This window comes from Myotis daubentonii, chromosome 2 (genome assembly GCF_963259705.1).
Source record: "Myotis daubentonii chromosome 2, mMyoDau2.1, whole genome shotgun sequence".
NCBI classification, from domain to species: Eukaryota; Metazoa; Chordata; class Mammalia; order Chiroptera; family Vespertilionidae; genus Myotis; species Myotis daubentonii.
Genome location: NC_081841.1, coordinates 23,997,650 through 24,015,661, shown reverse-complemented (window position 1 = coordinate 24,015,661; position 18,012 = coordinate 23,997,650). Strand labels below are relative to the sequence as shown.

At 42.0% G+C, this 18,012-nt stretch overlaps 1 protein-coding gene across 1 annotated transcript; it reads right to left on the bottom strand.

The window, feature by feature from the left end:
• Positions 1 to 8,231: 8,231 nt before the first annotated feature.
• TMEM52B (transmembrane protein 52B) lies at positions 8,232 to 17,792 on the bottom strand. The gene is made up of 5 exons (XM_059682184.1): positions 17,191 to 17,792; positions 15,251 to 15,294; positions 12,591 to 12,629; positions 11,912 to 12,078; positions 8,232 to 9,584 (listed from the first exon to the last, which is right to left on the bottom strand). The coding sequence occupies exons 1-5, from the start codon at positions 17,467 to 17,469 to the stop codon at positions 9,340 to 9,342; spliced, it is 774 nt and encodes a 257-aa protein (XP_059538167.1). The 5' UTR covers positions 17,470 to 17,792; the 3' UTR covers positions 8,232 to 9,339.
• Positions 17,793 to 18,012: the final 220 nt, after the last annotated feature.

Here is an 18,012-nt window from a genome sequence, read left to right as displayed (position 1 = left end):
CATGTTGCCCTTTGCTGCTTCAGTTGCACCCGCCGGGCACCTTGGGAGCTGGGCTGGCTTCCTCAGCCCGTGACCCCTCCTTCACCGCGTTGGCGTCATTTTGTTTGTGTTCCTGCTGCCGTTTGCGCCTGGAGCAGGAACATAAACAAATCGTGACTCAGGAATTCGAAGAGCCCTATTAGGTGAAGGGCATGAAGTGCCATCAAGGTCCCCAGAGGGGTGTCAGCCATGACTCCAAGGGCTGCATGCATGCTCAAATATAGAAATGATTCACTTTGTCCTGTTAACTCAGGAGATGGGGAAAGAAAATATCAAGATTGAAGTGATGAACTCAGTAGTTCTTCTCAAACTTTCTTATACAAACATTTACCTGAAGGATAGATAGGGCTACTGCTTAAGTGTCCCCAAGGTGAATAGAAAGTGCCACCAGGAAGGGTGGCGGCCCTCCCCGAACCTCACCAAGAATCAAAGGGACTAGGCAGGGGTGGGCAAACTTTTTTGACTCGAGGGCCACAATGGGTTCTTAAACTGGACCGGAGGGCCGGAACAAAAGCATGGATGGAGTGTTTGTGTGAACTAATATAAATTCAAAGTAAGCATCATTACATAAAAGGGTACGGTCTTTTTTTTTTTTTTTTTTTTTTTTAGTTTTATTCATTTCAAACGGGCCGTAGTTTGCCCACGGCTGGACTAGGGCTTTTCCAGCCTCTATTGATGGCAGGGACCTATTGGGGGAGGGCAGCAGAAAGTATAAGAAGTGTGAGGAAGGGCTGCTTACCCAGGACAAGCTCAGGAAGTTCTGAAAACTGTATGAGACCATGCAGCCAGTATGGCTCAGTTGTTGAGCTTGGACCTATGAACCAGGTCAGGGTTCCATTTCTGGTCAGGGCATATGCCTGGGTTGTGGGCTCAATCCTCAGTAGGGGGCGTGCAGGAGGCAGCCGATCAATGATTCTCTCTCATAGTTGATGTTTCTCTCTCCCTTTCCCTTCCTCTCTGAAATCAATAAAAATATATATATTTTTAAAAACTGTATGAGACAAAGGGCAGCCCCTGTCACCTACATTGTATCAAGTCTCAGTGTCTCTGATTTAAAAAAATAAAGCCACAAAATAAAAGAAACTAAGCTGCACTGTTGAAACAGGAAAGTGAATTGTATAGCCCTACTTCTTGATGTTAATTATTTTTCACCTTGGCATCTTTCAATCATTTTTATGGGTGAAAATCCACCCCAGAGATGGGAGGAATGTTAAAGAATCTGTGAACATGTTTTAAAACCACAACTATTATTCAAATCCATTCTTAATTAGTCTTTAAGTTTTGTCTTTATCATTTCTGAGAGAGAGAGAGAGAGAGAGAGAGAGAGAGAGAACCCACTAAAGCCAGAATAAATATAATAAAACCATATTGTTACAGAACAGTAAGAAGCTAGAAAAATTGAAAAATTTCAGGACAAGCAGAATAGGGAAGCTAAGATAGGTAAACAGCAGTTTGCAGCCACCTGATAGTAAATATTGTCTTCCCTAAACCAAGGATACTTAAGAGTAAATGGTTTGTACTTCACCTCCCCAGCCACAGGGTAAATAGCATAAATCACTCTACTCAAGAAGACAGATAACAGAACCCCAATTATTGCCATTTGCCAACCACACCCAAGGACAGACAAATTAAGAGAATAAATCTCATTTTGGTACATCAGCATAAAGATGCTGAATATTCTATTGATTCTCCCCTAAGACCTCCCCTAAACACCCAGCCATTAAAACCCTTGAAAATGAAGGTCCCAGTTCTCTCTCCCTCTAGAGAGCATGCCTGTGCCGTTCCCTCCCCGCTCTCCTTCCCCCACAGGCACATACCTCCTCAACTTCAGAGACCTCAGGAGGCTTGCAGCCATGGAAGCAATAGGCAGTGGCAGGTTGGTGGCCCAAGGCTAACTCCTTGGGCCTGTCTCCAAGTGAGCCTTTTTCCTGACTTCCCAGTGGGCCTAGGCCTCCTGTTGCTTCTACGCCCTGCCTGGTTTCACTGTCCTAAGCGTTTTTGCTATCCTCAATAAATTCTTGCTTGCTTTTCTACACTTTGTCTCTTGATTGAAATCTCTCCTTCAAGAAGGCAAGAATCAAGGTCTCATCAACTCGCCTGTAACACTATTTCAACGTGTCATTTCTTTTCTTAATATCATTCCATGGTTATGGATTCTCTGTTGACCTTGGGGAAAAATTCAATAGAAACATTACAATCAAGTTGAGGAAATTTCCTAGGAAGTAAAATAGTAAGGCAGATGGCAAGAGGGCAAAGGGATGCAAATTAGAGTTTCAACATTCAAATACTAGGAGTCTCAGAGAGAATTCAGAAAATGGGGAAGGGAAGTTCGATTTTAATTATAACAGCTAGTTTTGCCTTAAAAATCCTAAGGGAATTTTGTGACAAGCTAAATTATCATTTAAAGTATAAGGGTAGTACCTGACACTCCTTAAACATGGAAACCAAAATTTCATTGCTTGTGTATCTGTTTTCAGGAAGCACCTGCGAAATGGGTAAGTAAACCAAGAAAGGAAAAGACATGGGATACAGGAAACAGGATTTGACACACGAGAGCGATGAGGATAATCACCAAGGTAGTAAAAGTGGTTAATCATATGCTTTTAAAATACAAGCTATATGTATAGTATGTGTCTATGAACCCCCATAGTCCTCACATAATAATGTAATATACTCATTTTATCCCAATTTTACAGCAAGAAATTGAAATATAGAACTATTAAGTAAGTACACCATGATTGATTGGAACCGAAGTATTAACCCACAAAGCCTGCTTCCCATTGCACTCATATAATCAAAATTGTGATATACTAGTAACTATATTTAGAAGATAGGAGGGCACAAGAAGTGTTCAGAGTGTTATGGTGGTGTGGGGGTCCATAACAAGCCACCCCAAATGTGCTTCAGTGGAATACAGATTACTTTGAGATTTTAGATTAGACTGCAGAGAAACTTCTACTCCTCTTCCCCTTGACTATCTGGAGGAATTTGAATTAGAGACCTTGCCCATAAGAGATTATCAGAGATAACTGTTTTTGACCTGTCAATGGATAGGCCAAGGCAAACTACTAATATTGAATGTCTGCTCTTCTTATTATCCTGCAATGACTTTGGAAGCCCCCAGTGCACCTTACCTCACCTCCAGCTCAGGATGCCTTGTATACCTCAATCCCCCTTTCTATCGCTGAACCTCTCATGTATGCAGGGTCTCTGACTCTTTCATGTGGGTGGGTTTTCTGAGCACAGAAAGTTAACTCTGATTTTCTCTTGTCAGTCTGCCTCCTGTTATTTTGATGATTCCAGCCAGTCAAAAAGAACCAGAGGGGGAAAGAGGAATATTTCCCTTGCCCCATAGTAGCAAAGATAGGAATCATGGTAATAAAAAAAAAATGGCTAAATTTTCATCTTCAACAATGCAACATATCCATAGTATTTGGAGAAATGTAGAATTGCAGGATCAGCTAAAAAGTAGGAAGTTTTCGTATATGTATGGGTGTGATGGGAAGGTGCTGCTTTCCTTCGCAAGCCTTGTCGAGCTCTTTGACGTTTAAATCTCTATTAATGCATACATTTGATGAAAGGAAATAAAAATTAAACTTAAAAATAAGAGCAAAAGGTTTTTCAGTTTGTTTTTTAAAGTCTTGCCGGAGCCGGTTTGGCTCAGTGGATGGAGCATCGGATTGCGGACTGAGGGGTCCCAGGTTTGATTCCGGTCAAGGGCATGTACCTGGGTTGCGGGCACATCCCCAGTGGGAGGTGTGCAGGAGGCAGCTGATCGATGTTTCTCTCTCATCGATGTTTCTGACTCTCTGTCTCTCTCCCTTCCTCTCTGTGAGGAATCAATAAAATGTATAAAAAAAAATAAAATAAAAAATAAAGTCTTAGGAAGTTGAGTGTAAAACCAGCTCAGACACTCAGCTCCCTGCAAATTACATCACTGCTCTACAATTTAGCCTCCAACACAAGGAGTTTGGAGAGCCAAATGGTGCCCTCTGGGCATTCAAATGGTAATGTGTACTTGCCAGTTATTTGACTTTTACTAACTTTTGTCCCCTTTGAATTGAATTTGCATTTATCCACTTTGGTACTTACTGAGTTTTAATTTATAACACTTTTGAGAGAGGGAAAGGGTAGTTAGTACTCAACTTTACCACCTATGATAATTAATATTAACACCATAGGGGAGAGCAAATTCTAAATCTAGTTAGTGCAAGAGGGGAGTAAGAGAGATCCTGTACCGGCAAGTTGGATATACAAACTGGTATTCAAGAAAGGTCTAGAATACTTGGAACATTGATATCACTTGCCAAACAAGGACTGCAATCACCAAAGGGCAACATGAACAATTAAAGCATGAGTACCGTGAGGCTGAAATAAAGAGGTGCTACATGTAGCCCGCCTGACTTCATGACTCTGCCTAAAATAAGCTTTTATGAAAAAAGTTGAAGAAGTATGTCTGTGAGGTAGACAGTTCAATAGCGTTGACTAGTCTCCCTGTCTTCTACATCTCACATCTCTTCTCTCCTGACAGCCAAAACATCTTACAAGCCACATGATCTCTTTCCCCTCTTCAAAAACTTAACCGTGGCTCTCATAGCATGCAGGATAAAGATCAAACTGCTTAAGCGCCTAAGTAATGCCTTCCATAAAAATGCCAACCTGTCTTTCCAGATTCATTCTTATTATATCCCTTAGCATTTTGAACACTCTCCACGACTCCCATTCTCATTATTTCTATCTTTGCCCATTGACAGAACATGCTCGTATCCTGTATATCTACTGTTTAGAATTCTCATTTGTCAGGTTTCAACTCAAACACTAACACTTGCATTTCAAACTCTTAAAACCATGAGGTGATTTTCCGAAGTGGGAAAGTATACTCCTGGCTTCACCAAGGTGAAGGTGCCAACAGAAGGACCCTGGCCAACATTACTCAGAGACAGCAGGCAAAATATTTTCCAGAGTGAACTCTCAGTATATCTTGGCCAATCCATAAATCACTCAAATTGTTTTCCCAGTCAGACAGCCTGCTCAAGGGCAGATTTCCCATTATGGCCTCTTGATTACCTTCCAGACAATCTGCTTATCCAAGGAAAAGAAAACACAGCCTGCTGTTCCCAGACTTTGCAATTTTTCTCCCCGTCTCTTAAATTGGTTACATAAACCTCATTTTTGCTTTATTCCCACATACCCATATATAAATAAACTCTTTTTAAAGAAATATGTTTTTTATTTATTTCAGAGAGAGGAAAGGAGAGGACGAAAGGGATGAAAGCATCAATGATGAGAGAGAATCATTGATCAGCTGTCTCCTGTACGCCCCATATTGGGGATTGAGTCCACAACCCCAGGCATATACCCTGACTAGAAATCGAACCCTGACCTCCTGGTTCATGGGTTGATGCTCAACCACTGAGCCATGCCAGCTGGGCAAGGCCCTCAGCACTTTTAACTAGGACTTTTACAATAAGCTTCTAGGTGGAATTAAGACCTGACTTCTTCACACTTCGACTAAGATCTCAGACTTTCACCAGAATATCTTTCTAAAACACTGATCACATTATGGAACTCTTCTGCTAAAAATACATTAAGTAGCTCATCGTCTTCTAGTTCAGTGTCTGAATCATTTAGTACAGGCTTAACAATGGGCACTTTTTTTTTCAGCTCTATACTCTCCTTCCATTTTATAATACATAATTCATATAAAAATTTTGTATTGTACTAGTAAAGGGAAGAAGCTAGTAGAAAATGAACAATTAAAGAATAAGCAAGAGGAAGAAGAAGGAAGATGGGAAGTTGAATATCTCATTCATAACCACATACAAGATTTATCTTAGATTAAGTTGGCTTATATTTTACCAAGTTTATGAAACGCCTTTTTCCCATTTTAGAAATCACTGCCTTGAATTCACCCCTAAATCTGGTCTTCTCCAGTCTTTCCCATCATAATAAACACTAATACCTTCCATGTATTGGCTCAGCTCAATGATCTAGGAGTCATTTTTCGCTCATTTCCCTTATAGCATTTCCCTTTCCAATCTATCAGCAAATCCTGATAATGGTATCCCAATACATCTTTCAAATCCCTACAGTTATCGCTACTTTCATCTCTAATATCACCAAGGTAGTCCCATCCACAAGCATCTCTTATCTACTCTTCTTCAGTAGCCTCTCATCTGGTCTTCATGCTTTCATTCACTGCTCCAGTCCCTTCTCCTGTAGCATTCACTCACTGTTAAAATTCAAATTGCATACGTGACTTACTGTTTAAAATCCTTCAATGACTTCTTGATGCATGGAAAATATAGTCTATACTCCTTGCCCCCAAGGCCCCTTGTCTCTCTCAGACTCCATTTTTGCAGCTCCCTCCTAAGCTCACTAAATCAACTACTCCAGTCTTTTTTCAGTTTCTCAAATTTACCCAACCGTATCACATTTTGAAAATGCTCTTTCATCACTCTGCCTTTCCCAATGGTTCTTTGCACTCTTCATGTTTGAAATATATATATATATTTGAGGCCCAGTGCATGAAATTCATGCACAGGTAGGATTCCCTAGGCCTGGCCAGTGATCAGGGCTGATCAGGGCCTTCCAGCTGCTGGCCAGGGTTTCCCTGCTGCCAGCCAGGGTCTCCATTCCATGGCTGCTGGTGGGGCCTCCCTTCCCCGGCTGCTGGCTGCCAGCCAGGGCCTCCTTCATTCCACGCCACCCCCTGGTGGTCAGTGCACATCATAGCAAATGATCGGTCTCCAGTCAAACTCCCGTGGGGACAATTTGCATATTAGGCTTTTATATATGTAGATTTGCTTTTTCTTAAGCTCTGTGAGGACCAAGAGTCAGAGACCCTGTGTTTCTTGCACAGTTTTATACCTCCAGTTTGCCTCAGCACTATTCTTGGCACATAATTTCCATTGAATCAAATGTAATACAACACACAATTAGAAATATTATTATTGGGAAGCAGGAAGGACATCTATTTCATTTAGACAGAAGGAAAGAGGAAAGGAGAGGTTCAGAGCCACAAGGGTTGTAGCTTTGGGCTAGGAAGTTACCTGAAAGCTTTGATTTCCTCTCTAAACTAAGAGGACAAATCCCCTGCCTAGAATTAAAGAGTAGGTTATGGGGTGTGAGGTTTGAAGAGAGATATTGAAATTTGAATAACTACTGAAAGGAATAGAATAATTACTAAAGAAAATCTAGAAGAAATGGTAAATGGTTCTGGTGTGTTGGAGATCGTGACCTTGTAAATGACCTCAGTCGGCAGAGTTGAGAGATTTTCTGCAGCTCTTCTGTTCAGCAGTGTCAGCTTTGGGGAGAAATCAGTTAGCTTCAATGAACCAATGTTTAAAGTTTGAAGAATAGGTGTGAGGAAAGTTTAAAGGGGTTAAAATTTTTTGAGAACAGTGGCTAAAGTGATTGGGCTTATTAAGAGATATCTTAGATAGAGTAGATAAAGAAGTGAAATCACATGGGTGCTACCAGCTTTGACAAAATGGAATGGTGACAGGCGTGAACTCCATGTACCTACTAGAGGGGCATAGGGGCAGGGAGAGATGGGACAGAGAGATCTCTTTAGAATAAGATAGGATTTCTTCCAAGATCTTATTATACCTGACAACATTTTAACTTAAGACTATGGTATCTTGAAGGACAAATGAAGCAAGAACATTTCACAGAATGTGTGATAATAAAGTGATTCATTTGGCAGCAGCAAAACAAGGCCAACTCAGGTGCTATGAACAATTCATGCATTTCAACAATTTCCAGAGGCAGTTTGATAAATGACCCAGGAAAAACGCAGATCACCAGCAGGTTATACTCAGAATAGTTTCCCTCTGGCGGGGCTGAGTGAGCATTCCTCCAAGAATGTACTTAATGAGGCACTGACTGCACTAATCAGCCATTCCTGGCTCTGTAATGTCTCCCTGAGTACTGGAGCTAATTTCCTAATAAATGAGTTTGTTCAAATGTTCCCTACCTCTACACAGAACACATTAACAGGAGTTGCATATCTTTAGTTGTTTACCTCACTTAACAAATATTACTGATGAAATAAAGCGACTTCAGGTGTGACTTAGCACTAACATAGCAAAAGGAGGAATCAGACATAATTTTCAGTAGGATCATAGCAGGCAGATGAAAACCAGGCATCTGTATCAAGAATAAAAAAACAACAACACACACGTGCATAATACTTTACAAATATGTCATATATACTTAGTTTATTTGACCCTCACATCAAACTTGTGAGGTGTTATCATTGCCTGTCTATCGTACAGATGAGAAAACTGTGCTTTAAAGATTCCACTGGGTTATCTAAGGTCACTGCTGAATCGAATTCACTTCCTCAATTTTCCAATAGTATTATACGTTGGAGGTAGTATGCTACGTGGGCAGTTCAACATGGCACAAGGGGTTGGTGCCTTGGGAGGGATCTCATCTAGGCTTGGTTCAGTTTGTGCTCCCGGAAATGGAGAAGTGTGCAGATAGGAGGATGCATTTCTATCATGGCGCCACTAGGTGGCAGGAAAGGCCACCACTAGAGTCTAGTAGTGCTTGTCACTACATACTTGGTTTCAAGTGGTCAACTCAGGCAGGAGAAAAGAAGCAAAGCAATGCTATTCTTTCCAAGTTAGAAAAGGGTGCGTGTGTGGGCTCAAGCACGTGCGTGCATGCGTGTGTTCACAGGGCAGAGGAACTGAAAATTGAGTAGAACTGTTACTGTCCTCTGTGCACTGTCCAATACCCCTGGTAGGTAGGACCAGAGTGAAAGAAAGACCTTTATATCTGGCATTTCAATATATACTGTGTTCTCCTAGCCCACATTGCAAGCCCACCCTTGGATTATGGATGTCCAGTTAGGTATTACATGATGTCTAAGATGACCATTGTCGTTCAGTGTCAAAGTGGGTGTTCCCTCAAGAGGAAAAGTGAATTTGGTACATTAATGCTTATGGCCCCTCAAGCGTATTCTACCCAGGCGCTGGCAGAGAAGAGCAACTTGCAGTATCCTGTGGGTAAAGGAACTCAATAGTTGGAGGAATTCAAGAAATCTTTGACACATTGCTAGAGGTTAGTTGCACATTTTGGTACTGGATACATTATGAGAGTTCTCGATTAGAGCATTCCATCTCGAAAAATATATGTGGCTGGAAATGAAGCGTTGGAATCCATGTTTTCCACTAGATGATGTTTAGATTCATCCTAAATCTCCTGAAAGGTGGCAAAAAAATGTTCCATCTGTCAATCTTTACCAACTCTGCGGGTGCCCCCTCCCCATTTATAAAACCGAAGTTCCCATCAGTTTGAAGCATGTTCTCCTTGAGGAGACATCTTCTCCACTGGAGGCAGCTGCTTCTCTTCTGGCACTGAGGGGAGGTCAGGTGCTTTCGGCCCACACCTGGCCACTGTGAAGCGGCTCATGTGAAGAGCTTCCTCATACCCTGGGAGGGTGTCCACGGAGGAGGGCAGCTGGCCCAGCGGGCTGTGGGAGTGGGCCACCGCCAGGATTCTCCGAGCCGCAGGGCCGAACACTGACTGCAGGGCTGGTGAGGGGAGAAGGAAGAGAGCTAGAGTAAATGTGACATCCTCAGAAATCAGGCTTACGACACTCTAAGTTTCCCTCTACCTTACAACTGACCAAACTCGTTGTCAACTCTGCCACAGGGTTATGAAAACCCTGTGCAGCTTGTTTAGAAACCAACTTCACTTTCTGCTAAAAAGACCCTATCTTCTCTGGTATCCTCGAATAATCTAAATTGGGTTCCCGTATCCCATCATCGCCGGCAGATTTTGAACGCTTTAGACTAGGGGTTCTCAACCTGTGGGTCGCGACCCCTTTGGGGGTCGAACGACCCTTTCACAAGGGTCGCCTAAGACCATCGGAAAACACATATATAATTACATATTGTTTTTGTGATTAATCACTATGCTTTAATTATGTTCAATTTGTAACAATGAAAATACATCCTGCATATCAGATGTTTACATTACGATTCATAACAGTAGCAAAATTTCAGTTATGAAGTAGCAACGAAAATAATTTTATGGTTGGGGGTCCCCACAACATGAGGAACTGTATTAAAGGGGTCGCGGCAGTAGGAAGGTTGAGAACCACTGCTTTAGACTGACCCACTGATCTTGCAGTCTCCTTAGAAATATGTATTTCTGCCTTATTTATCTTTTCTCAAAATGACTGGGAGGCAGGAAAGGTGAGCAACAGCACGTCACATTGTTCTCTTTGCAAAATGAAAATCACAGTGCTTTGCCACCTGTTGTTCTGCCTGGTATTTGCACTCCAACTTTAGTAAATACTATACTATAAAGAAGAGAACAGAAGAAAATAAAGTGTCTTATGGTCATCAAAAGAATGTTGAGGCTCATACTTTGTGTATCAAAAGGTGGAGAATAGATCCCATCTGTGGTAGACAGATAGATATGAGCAGGGCAAGGATGATGGGCCAGGTCGAGAAGGTCACCAGGGTGAAAAGCCCCAGGTGCCCAGCAAAACTGGGAAAACAAGAACCTCACCCCCAGGGTAACATTTCCTCCCCTAGCCTATCTCTGATCCTGCCCTTTAGATCTCTGCAGTTCAGTCTGACCTTTCCTCTCTGGGCATGTTGCTAGTTATGAGGGTTAGACCCCCCTTAGAGGGGGGACAAAGAAGAGAGCCAGAGAATAGCCCTGAAGCATTAAGCTCCATGACAGTTTCGATCAGCAAAACAACACACGTAGGCCTCGCCTCCGTTGTGTTTTAGCCTCAAGCCCAGAAATGCAGCAAAACCAGACAAGAGGCGCCAGGACTGACATCATCAGGACCAAGTGCATTGACTTATGAGCACCCCTCCCCTTTCCCCCGAATCAGAAGAGGCTAGGACCCTGAAAAAACACTTCTGGAAAACTGATGAATATGCTATTGAGATTCTCCCCCCCCCCCCCCCCCCCCAGACTCCAGAAGCATGCCCTCAGGAGGGGCCCAGTGCAGCTCCCTATGGGGCATCCCCAGGCCTGTCCCCGCTCCCTCCCCTAGGTGAGTTTTCCATGCCTCGCTCTGATCCTAAGCAACAAGGGTCCTTCTTTTGCCTCCGGAACACTTGTTTCCCGAGCCCATTTCTTCTACAGCTCACTTCCTCTACCTCTACGACTTTTTTTTATCCCCCCACTCTTTTTTTTTGTTTGTGTTTTTCTTTTTTCTTTCTCTGACTTTCTAAATAAGCTTTCTCTTATAAAACAAAAAACAAACAAAAAAAAACAACAAAAAAAAACACCGAAAGACTTGGAGAATAAATAACTGAAAGTACACATGACAAACTCCTCTAAATATATAATTCCAGATAGAACCTGTGGGTTTTTACAAAATCCAAGACTTTTTGTGGTTGTTGTTAATCCTCACCTGAAGCTATTTTGCCATTGATTTTTAGAGAGAGTGGAATGGAGAGGGAAGGAGAGAAAGAGAGAGAGAGAGAGAGAGAGAGAGAGAGAGAGAGAGAGAGAGAGAGAGAGAGAGAGAGAGAGAAAGAGAGCCAAATGAGCTAGGGCCCAAGGCATTTTTGAAAAAGGGGTATGCTTAGAGCTTAAACCAATTTTCTTAATCATAACTATTTGTGAATTGGGTAATTCTTCTCACAAAACATTTCCAACATCATCTCCAGCATTTCATTTCTTCCTTCACTCTCTCATCAGACAAGAACAATGTTTGTGAATACAGTGTTGCTGACAGCACAGGTCACTGCATCACCAGGCTTCTGGTCATTAAAACAGCTCTGAGTTACAGCTTCTTTACTGTTCAACCAGGTGTTTTAATGCTGTCGTACCATCCTGATCGCGTGTTTGAACCCGGTTCCCTTCCCATGGAAACAGTCAGTGTACTCACAGGTGATCGTGCTCTGGAGCGTGCTGTCATGATCAAAAGCGATGACTGTCACTTCGTAGGGTGGCCGGCCCTCATCTTCCCCATTTTGCTGGCGACTCAGGCAGCAGCGGAAGCACACCGAAGTCAGGCCACACAGGAGAAGCAGGGCGCCAATTACCACGAGCAACCTGCAAGGACCCCACCCGCACCAGAGCTCTGGGTTCTGCTGCGTTTCCTAACTTGGGCATAATCAGCCTTCCACGTCTGCGGTTTGATTCTCGTGTGGATCTTTTATAGAGTAATTATAAGATTTTAATTCCAAGGCTTTCACTTCACATGTTAAACTTCCTTACTTTGTCAGCAGGGCAGAGTCAATTTGTTAGAAACTTAGCAAGAGGTGTAATGTGACTTGGAGGGGCTGCTTTTTACTTTATTGAAGTAGCCTCTATAGGCTATTTTAGAGCTGCTCTGAGGATGTAGACAATAATCTGTTGATGTTGCCCGGGAAGATGGTATTGAAATAGGAAATCCTGTCATATTGTCACATAGGGTGGCGATGAAGTAAAGAAACGACTCCATGCAATCCTATGCAAGTAAGTAGGCTGGTGGTCTCATATACATTTTTTTTTCCTGCTGTCAAATATATTTAAACTAAACAAACAAACAAACAAAAACAGTGGCTATTATAGCTGAAACTTACCATATATACCAGAGATGTACCCAATCTGTAGTCAGGCAACTATGAAGAAAGAATAAAGTTTTTGCAATAAAAATATAGTCAATTCCTATTATGATTCCAGAATCAAAACAATGAGTTACAATAATATGATCCCTTGTTAGGATAAAAGCATCCCGGGCTATATTAACGTCAATGTAATCTATTGTGTAATGGGATGCTTTAAATAGTTTTCTATGATAGATGGCAGTATGTAAATCACTATAAGACAGAGTAAAGTATTGCTCATGAATTAATATTCATAGAAAATATAGCCATGACTATTGTAAATAGTTATGATGACAGTTACCAAGAAAGAACTTCCCAATGCGACTTTAAAAGAGGTTGAGCCTGACGGGCATGGCACAAGGGTTGAGTGTCGACCTATGAACCAGGAGGTCACGGTTTGATTCCCAGTCAGGGCACATGCCCGAGTTGCAGGCTCGATCCCCAATGTGGGGTGTGCAGGAGGGAACTGATCAGTGATTCTCTCTCACCATTGATGTTTCTCTCTCTCTCTTCCTCTCCCTTCCTCTCTGAAATCAACAAATATATTTTTAAAGAGTTTGAAAATGGGTGCCGGGGTCCAACCCCAGCAGGTCCAGGGGTCCCCAAAGGTGTGGACGGAGTCGGCGAAGAAGGAATGACACGGAGACAGCGTTCAGTTGATCAGCAGCCTAGCCAGGATCTACAGCCAAGTTCTGGTCTCGATCTCCAGAGAGGTTCTGCTGTTTATTGTCTTGTTACATCCGTATTTATACCAGTTGATTTTAATCCTGTCAATTTCTATTACAAAGGTTAGGGTGTTTCTTATCTCCATTCCAGGGAGTAAAGATTATGTAGTTTAAGCATGATTGTTTGTAGTGATTAACTACCCGCCTGGCACTTAGTTAAGGAGTTTCATCCCCTCCCTGACTTCAGGGAAAAATTCCTACCTGGGGAAACAACCTTTCTAGGAGAGGCATCCCCTCCCTGACTTCAGGGAAAAATTCCTACCTGGGGAAACAACCTTTCTCGGAGAGGTGACCTTGGTTAAAACACACAGTGCTAAGGGGAGCAAACATATTAAGAACAGTATGCTATATACTCCAGGTCCCTTGAAACATATGCTATGCAGATGTTTCTTTCCTGCAGCGACTGTGTCAGGCAGCAAGGATGGACCGGCTTCCGGCAAATGGGTGTGAAAGTTAACATTTGTATATATTTGAGATTAATAAAATTTAAACATAAAGAAAATTTCGGTTATAAGCATGAAAGCAATACAACGGAATTCATAATTTATGTATCGCAAGTTGTTGCAGAAAGGGCCACCATAAAAACTCCCACCATAAAAAGGGCCCTAAATTTTCACATCCAGAATCAAAACTGACATACATGACGGCTGAGGCCAAACAAAAACGGGGAAAATGTAGAAACCAAATTCATCATGATGAAAGCTAATTAAATATTGTGAATTAACTAGGACAATTATACATTTTCTCTACTGGGATAAAAATGTGGATTGCATGAGAGAAGGAGTATGGGATAAGCTCAGGAGTGGGAAGGGGAAGTAAAGGAAAATGTTTGTTTATCTTTAAAGACGGAGTAAATTTAATATTACTTTCTGATATATTTATCTATTCAAATCTATAGAAATGCGCACTCTCACCTCTCTGTATGTTGTGGAACATACAGTTGGCATTTTCACTGAACAATGTCTCCTCCAGGTTTTCTCACATTCCCCCCCCCCCACCCCACCCTCTTTTCCCCTATTGTGTCATCAGTTTATTTTGCTTTTTAGATTCCACACATACGTAAGATCGTGTGATATTTGTCTTTCTCTGACTGGCTTATTTCACTTAGCGTAATAATCTCCATTTGAACATTCCCCGTTTGTTCAAAGCCCTTTATAGCTCTACGTTGTGATTCTGATTCTATTAAAATGACTCTTCCTACGGTGATGCTGAAACCTCAGAGAGAGTGTGAAAGTAACCAAGGCCATCACCATTTCCCTTGGGTGTAACATATTTGCATTGAGAAACTCTTCCCATGGCTAAATATGCGTTTTCCTTCAGCCTGAGCAAATCTTCGATCGAAACTGTCATTGATTTTTTCACTAGTTTATCTCTAAGTGGAATGAATCTTTCCCCTTTATATTCATTGTGTCTACATAAGACCTAATTGTGATAGGTTTAGATTGAGGGGTAATTATCTCAAAGTAATAGCTAAGTAAAGGCTGCAATAAATATTAACATGCCCTAAAAAATAAAATACCCCAGATTTGAAGCGGTGATGTACCTTCGGAAATCACCCACATGTAGCTGCCTGTGACTAAGATATTGAATCCAGTCTGTCTGCATGAGTCACTAAAAATGATGAGTAAGAAACTCTTCTGCAAATCTCTATGACTGCATAAATTGCGATGATTAAGTCGGCTGCTTTTAAAACTGGCTTTGGAAAAAAACGCTGTCAGCAGTGTTATTCTGAGTATTTCGGATGACAAAAATGCACGTCTTTATTTTGGGATAACCCGTCTGTGGGCTAAGTGCCCATTTAAGTAGAAATAAGGGAAGTCACAGATATCTGGTGACATTTTGACCCTGTTTTGGGTATTGATGTTTTTGTCTGTCTCTCCTTCCTCCGCAGTTGGACTCTCAGATACTTACTGTTCAGGACTGACACAGCTCTCCTCACATCTTGCCCAAGGAAGCTGTAGGAAGGGAAATAGTCTCAGACAGGAAAACTGTCTCATCTTCTCTGCCCACCAACCAATGACTGCTATGTTAGATCAGTTGGGGAGAGCAGGGTAAATGCGAGGACAAGGTCATGGGGTCAACCATGTTTAGGGCTGTTTGTTTTCATCTCTCTGATACCCATCCATTACTACACTTGAGGTGGGAGAACCTGGAAGAACAAATATCTAATCTGTTTGTTTTTTTCTTATGGTGGTGGCTGAGCATCACTGCCCCGTGAATGAGAGGCAGCATTTATATCAATTCGTTTGTCCTAGAAATTTCCTGATCTGTCCCTCAGAATATTGTGACTGTCTTCCTAACTCGTTCCCAGTACAAAATGAATTCTGCCCTTTTTCATTCCCTCGGTACATCCATAACTTACCATACGAGAGAAGAAGAATTTGAGAAAACGTATTGAGTAGCTACTATATGCCAGTCAGATGACTGATAATTTTTAATATTTCTTAACATTTCATCCTGATAACCATGTAGGTGGGTATATTTAACCTTATTTTAAATAGGTAAGGGACCAAGGCATAGGGGTTTAAGTAACATGACCACCTGCACACACCTCTTGATTTGGCCATAACTCAAATGAAACCCAATCTGCTCTAACAGCTCCTTGACATTGTTAGCAAGTCCCTTCAACTCCTTGTAAAGAAAGAAACTTCCACTCCTTCTCCTACCTGACATTTTGGCTGACTTTCTCCTTCAAAAACCTCTCTAGGTAAACGTTGGCTCGAGAAACTGTTTCTCTCTTCCAATAACTTGAAAGACTTGGTATTTCAGGAAATCAACAACAAAGGCCACAAAAGTCCTCTAAATAGGGACAGAGATTTACATTTACTTGGGGTTTTATGGGGGTTGGCGGGGTGAGTGCACACATACTCCTAACGTATCAGAAAAGGATTTTGTAAAAGATCTAACAGCTGCCTTCTGCTGATAACATTTGAGAAACTACAGGTTTTGTTTTAATTTAAAATAGTTGACCATTAAGGATGACAAAGTGTGAGTTTCTTCAACCCAGTTTTGGTACTTGGTTTCATTTTCTTGACTAAAGGCTAGAAACATCGAAAGTTCTCAGCAGATAAAATGCCTCTTTCAGGCCTGTTGCAAAAAGAGAAGGAAAAGAGAAAAGGAGGGAAGGGAAGAAGCAAAAAAGAAGATACAAGAAAAAGAACAAGAAATGGATTTTCAGACATTGATTTGACTGTTATACAGGAAGCAAAACAGACACAGCCACGCCCTGCTAGAAGTGGTACAGGAATCCGATAGTAGGCACTTTCTTCATTTGCTCTCCTTAACGGATTTCATAGCTGTGTAAACTTCCCCTTGAGAGTTGTTCAGAATCCCTTAGTCCAGTGACCCCTCTCCCAGCTAAATGAGTTACTCAGGGGCTTCTGAATTCTAGTGGGGAGAAAAATGAAAGATCCGAAGTATTTTTAAAGAGTTTCCCCTCTTTTAACTTTAATGGAGGCACCTTTGAACTCCAAGAATAGTATTAGGGCTGATGTGGGAAAGTCCATTCAGGAGAATTACATACCTAGTTTTGATTACTTGTTTGGGAATTTGAGGGATGAGTGATAAAACGTTAAAAGAGAGAAATATGCACACGGAAGTGGCATTTCTAAATTGCCATAGATACCTGACTTGTATCTACAGTTGCCCTAATTTCTGTCCCCTGTTTCAATGTTATCATTCGTCACACTTGCACTATGTCACCCTATACCACAAAGGAAACAGTCTAGTTATTCATTTGCCACTACCCCTTTTGTCTCCCTACCGCATTCATTTTCCCCCAGATTCGTCTGAGGGTTGGTTTATCCAAGAAACAAAAACAAAAGCATTATTCGCGCATTTTCAAAACTTACCTGGATGAAATACACCAGGGTAGAGGCCAACACGGTGTGGGCTCTCAGTCCCATGGGGCTGAACTCCGGCGTCTCCGGGATCATGCACTGGGTGTCCGTTCCCTGCTTTCCATGTTCTGCTGCTTCCTTTCCGTGCTCTGCACCTTGTCTGACTTCTTGACCTAGAGGACTTAGGAGAGACACTTTTCTTAACAATAAATCACTGTTTTCTTTTCTCTCTTCCTCTCTTCTTATTCCCCTGGGTTTTTTATTTTCCGTGATCTTTCCCTTCCCATTCATCCTGCCTTCTTTCTCTTTTCTATTCCTGGCCAGAGGGTTTCCACATTTGCTCCCCTTGTCTTTTCTTTCCTTCTACTATTAGTCCTTTTCTATATGTCTTTAGCTTTCTCCCACTGCCCCCAAAAGAAAGACGGGTGACGAGGACACATCAGTCCTCGGAATTAGGTATTTTTCTAGGCAGTGAGGAGAAACTTGACTTGGAGGAGGATCAAAGAGAGATTGCTCTTCTCCATCAGAAAAGAAGTGATCCTCTTGGTTCTTCCCCACAGCACCCCAGGTGGCTGCTGAAGGTTGAAAGTCACCCTGCCAAACCCATTCACTGGCCCTCCACGTGATTAGGCCTCCTTTCTTGTTCTCTGAAACCCTCCCCTTCACCATGTCGATAATCAACTCTCCCGGTTCTGGGTCATTTATTCCTCACTATGGGAGGAGGACGGAGAGGTTGCCAAATGAACTGGAAAGCCATCCCATCTTTGGAGAAACAGATTTGGAGATTAGAATTTAGAATTTCTGGGTCATGCCCATTAAATTCCTGTCCACTCT

Bases quoted from the DNA above. Each gene is read 5' to 3' on its own strand.
- TMEM52B (XM_059682184.1), bottom strand. From the start codon at position 17,469: ATGAATGGGAAGGGAAAGATCACGGAAAATAAAAAACCCAGGGGAATA. The intron at 12,630-15,250 runs GTAAGTATCTGA...CTTTCTTCATAG, and splicing joins AGCTGTGTCAGTCCTGAACA to TTGCCTGACTACAGATTGGG. The intron at 12,079-12,590 runs GTAAGTTTCAGC...GGGTCCTTGCAG, and splicing joins GTACATCTCTGGTATATATG to GTTGCTCGTGGTAATTGGCG.